General features: G+C 40.7%; 1 protein-coding gene across 1 annotated transcript; it reads right to left on the bottom strand.

The window, feature by feature from the left end:
* Positions 1–1,077: 1,077 nt before the first annotated feature.
* Positions 1,078–1,836, bottom strand: LOC127098788 (uncharacterized). Its single transcript, XM_051037364.1, has one exon. The coding sequence runs from the start codon at positions 1,834–1,836 to the stop codon at positions 1,078–1,080; it is 759 nt and encodes a 252-aa protein (XP_050893321.1).
* Between the last annotated feature and the right edge of the window lie 9,952 nt (positions 1,837–11,788).

Here is an 11,788-nt window from a genome sequence, read left to right on the forward strand (position 1 = left end):
CTACTGTCTTCCCTGACACGCCCATGGCAAGCTAACACGATTGATGTTTCTGCCTGACACGGGTGGCCGTGTCAGGCTACTGTTTTCTTCTTCTGTTTTCCTTTCCCTGACACGGCCCGTGTCAGGTGACACGGGTGGCCGTGTCAGGCCTCCTGTACTGGGATTTTCTGCTCTTTTTCGTACCGGACTCTCGCATTGTCGTGTTCTGAGTTCTCCGGTTCTTCTACCTGGATCTGTCTGACAAAAACACAGTTATTCCATGCATAAAATCAAAATAAACAAAATAAAACATAATAAAGATTAAAAATGCGTAAATGACATAACGGAAGTAAAACTACTCGAATTGTACCTTAAATGCGTGCACAGTGTGTCAAATGTCTCTGTTTTGCGTCAGATCAGTAATGAAAACTTACTATAAATGGTGACTGATCAGACCTCACAGACCAACTGAAGATGCTCGCATTAACCTCGCATCATTGACGCTGGTGCGTCATCGATGAGGGAGAAGGATCACCTTCAATCGGTAACGTGTGGTCGACGTAGAACAAGAATCAATCTCAATTGAAAATCCACCGTCGACGAAAAGCGAGAGCCAATCTTCAATCGAAAATGCATTGTCGATGAAAATTGATCGTTGACGATGATTGGGGTGGAGCGATACGTCGCCGCTTGAAGTGAAACGCAGAACGACGATGCTCGAGACGAAAGATGAAGAGCGGAAGCGAATCAATTCCGAAAAGGTATCGTCGAATTTTTTCGCTTCTCTCTTATGCTTCTGTTATTTCTTTTCTTTTCCAACTCTATTTCTCTTCTTCTCCTTCGATTACTGATCGATTTTGTCCTGCGTTATTGTGTGTTAGGTTGGGAGATTGTTTGAGCGAGATGAAAAAGGTGAGGATTCAGTTGCGGTAGTTGTCGTGAATCGTCGGTGAAGGATTACTGAGCGTCTCCGTTTCTGTTATTGTTATTAGCGATGAAGGTTGAAAGTGGAATCACGCAACAAATCGGAGAGGAAGTTTTGTCGTTGGTGATGGAACTGGGGGGTTCTGTGAGCGGTTAAAGTGGTGATGGCAATGGTTAAAGGTGAAGAAAGATGGAAGTGTGGTTCTGTTGCAGGTTTTTTGCAGACGATGATGGAGATTGTGGTAGCAGAAGCGTTGATGCGTTGATATCTGTTTCTGCCTCATCGATATCAGTTTGAACATCCACAGGAAGAAAAACTCGGTCGATACCAACCTGCTTAGCTTGAGCAAGGAAATCAGAAACATTCCTTAGTTTATCCACAGTAGAATCAGCTTGATATACCACATACTGCAACGTTGATGTCGTGCTGCGATGAAAACTACCTTGGCCAAAATATAGAACCGCACATCCAATCATTGTTGTAATTGTGAACGATATGAGAAGAATAAGGGAAAATGTGTAGCATGTTGGAGAATAACCATAAGGCTCGTATTTACGACAGAAGTAACAAACAATGAGAAGCAATAAACAGAAGCCAAAGCCTAAGAACCATATTGCTACAATGCTGAATACAGGAACTGCTGTGTATGCCACTGAAGCCCAATAATGGTGGTCACTGATATTCCATCCATTAGTGTACTCATTGAAGCCGTCTAAAGGATCTTTTCTTCTTGTTCTCTCAGCAGCTAAGGGAAGTGGTGAGTTTCCATATGTTTCAGGTTGAGGTTGAGGTTCAGCAGCAATTGCATCATACCGAGAAAATGCTACAACTTTTCCATCATTTGGTTTCCCTGAAGTGAAGTGTGAGTGGAAGCATACGAAGAAGAATGTGAGAAGGAAATAGAGATGAAGTAGCTGGTAACTAGTAAGCATTATGGTGTTAGAGAGCAAGGAACATGAAAGTGGAGAAAGAGTGATGTTTGTGTGTGGAACCTAAACTCAGTGACAGTGGCGAATGGCAGAGAGAGAGGACCACTTGCCAGCTATGTACCAGTAACAAGAAGATAAGATTGCCACGTGGCACCTGGCAATTGGATTGAAAGATATATTTTTTAATCTTTTCTGATTTTTTATTTAACTATTTATTTAAATTTCTATTTTATGATTGGATATTAGAAATGAGTATGGATTGCTAACATGGGCCTTTGATTAATTTGAATCAACGATTCAGATTGAATCAAAGAAGCACACAAAGAAACACATCTTTTTAAATAAATTAAAATGCTTATAATATTGTTTTTATATGATTTAATCGTTTTAAAATAATTTAAATCAATTGAATCAAATAAAATTCATAACTTTTTAAATAATCATGATAAAATTAAAATAATAACATGGAAAATTTTATTTATTCAATCTGACTATTTTGACGAAAGAACAAAATTAAAACGACTAAAAATGAATAAAAGTTGGGCAAAAATTTGCTCGAAAAATTAAATCGGATGCATGAAAATGATCAATGCAAAATATACTTATTGAAAAAATACAACGTTTCTTCAAATTCTGAAATAAGTTTGCACCGGTTAAAAGGTTCAGGCGGGTCAAAACGCAACTGAAACAGCTGCTGAAAAATACAACGAGCACACCAGGTTAAACTACATGAACCGTAGATTAATAATACTGACGTCTGCAATTTTAAATTTGAAACTTTTTATCCGCTGATTTTGTCCGTACTTGAGGAAATGATTCAACCGATTTGTCTGTATTTTCAATAAATTTATTCTGACTAATATTTTAGTTATTATTCATGATGGAATGCATGTCATGTTGTCCATATGATGCAAATTAAAAATGAAATCGATTTTACAAAAATTTAAATATGCCCGGACAAAATTGGGGTATGACACACGAGGGAGATTCTTGCTTAGCGAAATCTGCTGATATGAGAAATTCAACAATATTAAAAATAGTGTATCTTGAGTTTCGTAACTCGAAATGAGACGCGGTTGGATCCATTGGAAAACTCATCCAACTCTATATCCTTTAATGAAGTAAAATCATGCATGTATTGTCGCAACCTGCGAAAAAAACAATCGGCGAGAAAGAAATGACAGAAGAGTCGCCACCGTGCGTTATTTATCCCAAAGGAGGGAAAGGAAACGCTCGAAGTAAACTTGGAAAAAGGAAAGGAAAAGACAAGGTCTCGCAACCAAATCTTGGGTTCAGGAGTCGATTATGCGAAGGGAAGGTATTAGCACCCCTACGCATCCGTAGTACTCTACGGGATCCACTCTTGTTGTTCTTGTCTAAAGGGTGCAGGTTTATCTAATGTACTATTTACTAAAAGAGGGGTCAAAAGAAAATGACTGGCACGGATGTCGCATCCACTGCATACGTATCTCATCTGAATATGAGAATCAGAGTCTTCGTAGCTCGGCTATCTATGGGTTAAAGAGGAGTGTGCTCGCTAAGACATCGCGTCTTATGCCTACGTATATAATCTGGAATGAGAATCAGAGCAAAACGTAGTTCGACTAACTACGGGTTTTGTGTTTTTTAGATGAACGATGTTACTACACAATCTACCAGATGCTCGACCTTTGGAGACTTACTCGCCTGTAGTAGAAGGAGTTAACGTATTCCTAGGAGAAGAAAAATCAATGAGTTCGTTTGTGTTTTAGGAATGCTCATGAAAAAAGGAAGTCCTAGACGAAGGAACCGTGCTACCTTAATTGACATGCAGACGAGAGACTATATGAAGCCTAGCAATCCTATGGGTGAGACGATCACACCACACAAAACATATAGCATAAAATAAACACACCAACGAGGGGGTTCAATCATACATGGGTAGGGCTTTAGTCAAGAGGGGTCATATCAACCTCGACAAACAAGCCATGGAAAGGTAATCAAACGGGCTCTTAACCACTGACATTGAACGTCAGGGTGAGCAGATCAAAAGGGTAATGAGGATAAGACCTCATAGCTCTTAACCTTGAACAGGGTGAGCTCATGACAAAAAATGGGGATTCAGAAAGGTGGAACCCTCTCCACTGACTGACCGGACAAAAGATCTTGGGCTTTTGTTCTGAAGCATCGACACGTAGTGCGAGCATAAAGAACGACACACTGAATAACGGGGGATTGACTACTAATCCCTTTTATCCGTCAATTGCCTCTTCATGGAGGTCTTTAGCACTGGTGCCTCTTCTTGGAGGTCTTTGGGCACAAAAGTAAACACACAAAAACATTGCCTCCTATCGAGGTCTTCCAGCTAAGAAAGCAGTAAATGCTGAAAAGATGTAAAAGGGATCAAGAGATCTACCACACGGATAAAGATCCGAAGTAACAACAACTCAAGAGATAAGAAACCCAGAGGTCTCTCAAGCTAGCATCATCAAAGAAAACAAGTCAGCAAAGTAATCTGGATAAACCTCCAAATGGTATCCCACAAATAAAGTGGAATACCAAGCAAGCTATCTCTTCAGGAGTCATGTGAGCCCTCACAAAAAAACTCAACAAACAGGTTAGAGAAACAAGATGGGGTGCAATCAAGAGTTGCACCAAATCAAAATGTAACCACATGAATCATGTCATTAAAGTTCACAAAAATTCACAAAAACACCCAAGGATAGGAGGCCTAAACCTCTTGTCAAACAAATGCATCAAAAGGATATCAATACGCAAAATCAGGGGGCAAGGATCCACACGTCAAAACATGACATACGTACTAAAACATGTGCCCCGGTGCAATAGAAAACATGTCATAACAAACACATAACAGATTGGAGAGCAAACAGAAAAAAGCAACTACTGTCGCGATCGCTACTACTTCGCTTAGCGAAGGCTTAGCGAAGCTTCGCTATAGGTTCGCTTAGCGAGGTGCTAGCGAATGCCTGCGGGTTCTGGGTTCTTCTCTGATAACAGTACGATTTCAGAAACCCCAAACCCTATGGTATCCATTTCAGAAACTGAGTGATCAAACATTCAAGGTATTGTTACACATTCATGCATATCTAAACCCACATGTAAAACCTAACTATACCCACTCTCCCAGATTCAACCATAATACCTCATGCTTTAGGAATTTCAAATTAAAAGCGTAAAGTAATGGGAATAAGGCAAACCTGATTGGAGAGATCAAATGAAATTGAATTGCACCGTTGGGTTTGCAGAACAATCTTAGGGTTTATATGAGATGGAATTGGTAGAGGTGATCCCTTCAGTCTCTAGAGGCTGCTCTGAATTAGTTAGAATCTCTCTCTAGGATAATAGGAATAGAATAGGGTTTGGCTCAATGAAATTTTCAGAATTTATCCTCTGATTTTCGTGGCTTTGTGGGCTCAAATGAGAGAGTCCAAGTCCAAAATCCTTTCTGTTATATTTTTTTATTTTCAAAATGCGTAGGCTTCGCCTAGCGAAGAATCTGCTCGCCTAACGAGCATGACAGTTCAGACTCCAGTGGCTCGCTAGGCGAACTCTTCTGCTCGCCTAGCGAGCAGGACAGTTCAAGTCATCTTTTCAAATTTGTAACCCGCGCAGTGGACCTTTGTTCCTTCAAGAGTAGTATGTCGAATGATGAATAGGCCTCATTTGAACATGTTGGAAGTACCTCCAGTCACTCTCTAACCATTTGACCAACAGTTGACTTTTGACTTTTGATATCCAAACTTCTTGGAAAATAAACTCTTGGAGCTAATTCTGATTGTCATGAAGAAATGCAATATGAAATGTTAAATGACCTAAAATGAATGCATGAATGAGGGGGGAAAATTTGAGGTGCTACAGCTGTCCCTATTCAATCAACTGTGAACCTGAACGGATGAAAGCAACGGCTATCAGACTTTCAAGGTAAATAGGGATTGAATACCAAAAGAACCCGAGAATTTGCACTCTGTAGGGGATGAATCAAGGAAAGCGAGGCCATTTACCGATGGCGGCTTCAAAACAGATTTGATATTTACCGATATCAAAGAAAGCAAGGCCATTTACCGATGGCGGCTTCAAAACAAAATTTGATATTTACCGATATCAAGGTAAGCGAGGCCATTTACCGATGGCGGCTTCAAAACAAATTTTATATTTACCGATATCAAAGAAAGCGAGGCCATTTACCGATGGCGGCTTCAAAACAAATTTGATATTTACCGATATCAAATAAAGCGAGGCCATTTACCGATGGCGGCTCTGGGGAAGAACTTGATGTTTACCGACATCGAACAAAGATGTTCACAAGTGAAACAAGACCAGACATTTACCGATGACTCCACTGGGGAATTGATATTTACCGATAACTCCACTAGGGAATTGATATTTACCAATATCAAAGAAAGCGCTACAAGACCAGACATTTACTGATGACTGGGAAGGAACTCGATGTTTACCGACATCGAACAATGACAAGTGAAACAAGACCAGACATTTACCGATGACTGGGATGGAACTCGATGTTTACAAGTGAAACAAGACCAGACATTTACCGATGACTGGGGAAGAACTCGATGTTTACCGACATCGAACAAAGATGTTGACTTCACTGGGGAAAGAATACATTTATGAAACGAAACCATTTATCGATGGCGAAAACGAAATACTCGATATTTACGGATAACAAAACTGCTGGGGAATCTTGAACGACAAAACCATTTACCGATGGTTAACAAGCGGCAGATGTTTACCGACATCGAACAAAGATGTTTACCGACACCAAAAAAAAGGAAAGGACACACACGGGTGTTGACAGAACGATTTTTTGTAGACACTATGAGAGACATGCCATTTACTGATGGCCAACGATTGGAATTCGACATTTACCGACATCGAAAGATGATGCTTACCGACATCAAGGAAAGCACAGACATTTACGGGGATCAACACGACACTTACTGGTAACGCAAGGATGACATTTACATATGTCAAAATAAGGCACTTGTTGGGGACTAAATCGGAAGGGAATCAAGCTTTCCTTTCACGGGCTGGTGAGAAAATAAATCTCACTAGGGTTATCGATTCTGAATGTTGCCAAGAGCAACTGCTGCAAATGTGCTACACTGATGTTGAAAAATGATCTGTCTCTTTTGGGGATATGATCCAATCTGGTTTAATACATGTATGCATATGTTTGAGTTTTCCATGGCGTAATGCTCCATACCGAATGGAAATGCTACGCGATTTGAGAATGCGAATGCAAATGATGATTACTACATGCAATATGCAAAGGGAGGGAAACTCCTGCTGGGAAAGCAAATGATCACTTTACTGAGCACACAATTTCTGATTCGATCTTCCAAATCTGTGAGGACATACAACAATTCTGCTGAGGATGCTTACTGATCTGACATTCTCGGAATGGTAGAGAAACCAACTCAACTGGGGAGTCACTTGTTGGGAAAACACCAACCTCTTGACCATGCTGGGGAAACGAATTCTGAACTCGACTTAGACGACCCAACTTCTTGCACGACTGGACAGTGTTGAGACCATAGGGTCTTACTTCGAACAAACTTTGGCTCATCTGCTTTAGCCATCAATCAAAGATAGTAACCTGCAAAACGACAAGACATACATGCCCCAGGGGATCGTATGGACAAAATGTACTCAAGTGTACTCAACATTCAAAATGATTTTCAGATGTTTTATCTTTCCGCACGTCATTGTCTAGCCTTCATGTTTTTAGATGCAATGTTTATCAAAAATTCGGACGTTTTTTGCAAACAAAACAGTAGAATAAAAAACAAGAGAGCAATTTGATTGAATAACGACTTTTATTGATTGAAAATGGCCTATAAAGGCAAATACATCAGGAAGCAATTCCTAGGAAGAGGTAATTGCGCCAAAAGAGAAAATAAACTATCCTATTGGCAATGTGAACACGGCATTCCACTATTTTCCAATTCTGTTATGACTCATAGATCTTCAATTTCCCCAAATTATTTGCTTTCTGAGAAGAGTGATTGGACCGATCATACCCTTCAAGATGGTAGACCCTGAAACGCGATGAAGTACAGATAACTCAGATTGTAGTCTTCGCTTTAATCCCTCTTTTGCCTGGATCGCCTTTTCAGGTTTTCAATCCACCGGGATACCCATTTTTGCCTAAGCCGCCTTTGCAGGTTTTCGACTTACCGGGTGTACATATTATTTTTATTCTTTATCCCTAACTTTTGCCCGAACCTTTTTCTTTTCTTTTTCTCTTGGTTCGCCGGGATGCCCTTTTTTGCCTGGACTCTCTTTTTTTGTCCAGCGGGTCAGTTTATGCGAAGTATTTTTTTACTACATCTGAATTCACAGGAGATGGAAAATCTTCACCATCCATAGTTGTAAGCATCAAGGCTCCACCAGAAAAGACCTTTTTAACAACATATGGACCTTTATAATTCGGAGTCCACTTGCCCCTGTTATCTGTACCGGGAGGAAGGATCCTCTTCAAAACTAAGTCACCTATCTGATAGCTTCGAGGACGCACTTTCTGATCAAAGGCCTTCTTCATCCTTCTCTGATATAGTTGTCCATGGCACACAGCTGCTAATCGCTTTTCCTCAATTAAATTTAACTCATCAAACCTGGCTTGAACCCATTCAGCCTCGTCAAATTTTACATCCATCATCACCCTCAAAGAAGGGATTTCAACTTCTACTGGCAAGACTGCCTCCATGCCATACACAAGTGAAAACGGAGTTGCCCCAATTGACGTACGTACTGAGGTACGATACCCATGCAAAGCGAAAGGCAACATCTCATGCCAATCCTTGTACGTCAGAACCATCTTTTGCACAATCTTATTAATGTTCTTGTTTGCCGCCTCTACAACACCATTCATCTTTGGTCAGTAAGGAGAAGAATTGTGGTGTTCGATCTTAAAGTCTTTGCAAAGCTCTTTCATCATCTTGTTATTGAGATTCGAACCATTATCAGTGATGATTCTCTCAGGAACCCCATAACGACAAATAATTTCTTTCTTAATGAATCGAGCAACCACTTGTCTGGTAACATTGGCATAGGAAGCTGCTTCCACCCACTTGGTAAAGTAATCAATCGCGACTAGGATGAAGCGATGTCCATTAGAAGCAGTAGGTTCAATCTTTCCAATCACATCGATGCCCCACATCGCGAATGGCCAAGGAGAATTCATAATATTCAGAGGGTTTGATGGTACATGCACTTTATCTGCACAGATCTGACATTTGTGGCACTTCCGAGCGTATTTAAAACAATCAGATTCCATGGTTATCCAGTAGTAGCCGGCTCTTAACAACTTCTTGGCCATTGCATGACCACCAGCATGGGTACCGAAAGATCCCTCGTGTACTTCCTGCATTAACATGTCTGCTTCGTGTCTAACCACGCATCTGAGCAGAACCATGTCAAAGTTCCTCTTGTATAACACATCATCCTTGTTCAAGTAAAAGCTTCCAGCTAGCCTTCTCAGTGTCTTCTTGTCATTCTTTGACGCTCCTTTAGGATACTCTTGGCTTTTGAGGAAATTCTTAATATCATAAAACCACGACTTCTCATCAATAATCGACTCGGCTGCAAACACATACGCAGGCCTCTCGAGTCGATTCACAGCAACATGTGGCACATGATTCTGCCAATGAACTTTAATCATGGAAGACAATGTGGCTAAGGCATCAGCCATTTGATTTTCATCTCGGGGTACATGATACAACTTTACTGTCTTGAAGAAAGTCAGGATCCTTCTGGTGTAATCTCTATAAGGAATCAAATGCGGCTGATGAGTATTCCAGTCTCCATTGACCTGGTTGATCACTAGAGCAGAATCTCCATAAATGTCTATAGTTTTGATCCTTAGATCGATGGCTTCCTCAATCCCCATGATACAGGCCTCATACTCAGCTTCGTTGTTGGTTACTTCAAAAGTCAATCTGGCGGAAAAAGGTATGTGTGCACCTTTGGGATTAACGAGTACTGCCCCAACACCATTTCCATTCACATTCACCGCCCCATCAAACATCAGTGTCCACTTGTCATCGGGATCCGGTCCTTCCTCGACAAGAGGCTCTTCACAATCTTTCATCTTTAAGTACATGATATCTTCATCGGGGAATTCAAACATCATCGGCTGATAGTCATCAATTGGTTGCTCGGCAAGGTAATCAGACAGAATACTACCCTTGATGGCCTTTTGCGACGTGTACTGGATATCATACTCTATCAAAGCCATCTACCAACGAGCCACTCGTCCGGTAAGAGCCGGCTTTTCAAAGATATACTTTACTGGGTCCATCTTAGAAATCAACAAAGTAGTATGGTTCAACATATACTGTCTTAGTCGGCGAGCAACCCATGCCAAAGCGCAGCAAGTTTTCTCGAGCAGCGAATATCTTGTTTCACAATCGGTAAACTTTTTGCTAAGGTAGTATATTGCATGCTCTTTTCGACCAGACTCGTCATGCTGTCCCAATACACACCCCATCGAATTCTCCGTTACTGAAAGGTACATTATCAGAGGCCTTCCAGGAACTGGAGGTATAAGAATTGGAGGTTTCTACAAATATTCTTTTATCTTATCAAAAGCTTTTTGACAATCATTGTTCCACCTGATTGCTTGATCTTTTCTTAGCAATTTAAATATCGGTTCGCACGTAGCTGTTAGGTGAGATATGAACCGTGCAATGTACTTCAGCCTCCCTAAAAACCCACGAACCTGCTTTCCCGTTCTTGGTTCAGGCATTTCTTGAATAGCTTTTACTTTCGTTGGATCAACCTCAATCCCTTTCTTACTGACAATGAAACCTAACAGCTTTCCAGATCTCAATCCAAATGTACATTTGTTTGGATTCAGCCTCAGTTTGAACTTTCTCAATCTTTCAAACAACTTTTGCAAGTTTACCAAGTGCTCCTCTTCTATCTGAGACTTCGCAATCATATCATCCACGTACACTTCAATTTCTTTGTGCATCATGTCATGAAAGAGAGTCGTCATAGCTCTTTAGTAGGTAGCACCGGCGTTCTTCAACCCAAATGGAATTACCTTATAACAGAACGTGCCCCAAGGTGTAATGAATGTCATCTTCTCCATGTCTTCTGGCGCCATCTTGATCTGATTATAGCCAGAAAATCCATCCATGAAAGAGAAAACCGAGGACTGAGCAGTGTTATCGACCAATACATCAATGTGAGGTAATGGTAAATCATCTTTCGGACTGGCCCTGTTTAAATCTCGGTAATCGACACACATCCTGACTTTACCATCCTTCTTCGGCACGGGTACGATGTTGGCCACCTAAGGGGGATAACTGGTAACGGCTAGAAAACCTGCATCCAACTGTTTCTGAACCTCCTCTTTGATCTTGACAGCCATATCAGGACTAGTTCTGCGTAGCTTCTGCTTTACCGAAGGACAATCTTCTCTGAGGGGTAGCCTGTGCACCACAATATCTGTATCCAAACCAGGCATATCTTGATACGACCATGCGAATACGTCCACATATTCTTGCAGCATTTCAATCAGCCCTCTCTTGATCTTTTCCTCTAAAGCAACCCCTATCTTGATCTCTTTCTTTGCGTCCACAGTACCAAGGTTAATGACTTCCAACTCTTCCTGATGAGGTTGAATGGCCCTTTCCTCCTGTTTCAATAGTCTGGCCAATTCTTTGGGGAGTTCACAATCTTCTTCACTCTCCTCTTCGGCTTGGTAAATGGGATTATCAAAGTCATATTGAGCCATAACAGAACTGTTTTTAACGAAATCCGCGAGATCAATTCTGCACGAACGATGTTTCATGCTTTATTTTAGAAAAAAGTTCAAGGAAGTCACGAAAAAGAAAAAAAAACATTGCCATTTTTATTGTTTTGAAAATGAAAGTAATAAAAACAGAAAGACAATGAACACAAATTTGATTACAAAACGTCCTTTATTAAT

Source organism: Lathyrus oleraceus, chromosome 1 (assembly GCF_024323335.1).
Source record: "Lathyrus oleraceus cultivar Zhongwan6 chromosome 1, CAAS_Psat_ZW6_1.0, whole genome shotgun sequence".
NCBI lineage: Eukaryota > Viridiplantae > Streptophyta > Magnoliopsida > Fabales > Fabaceae > Lathyrus > Lathyrus oleraceus.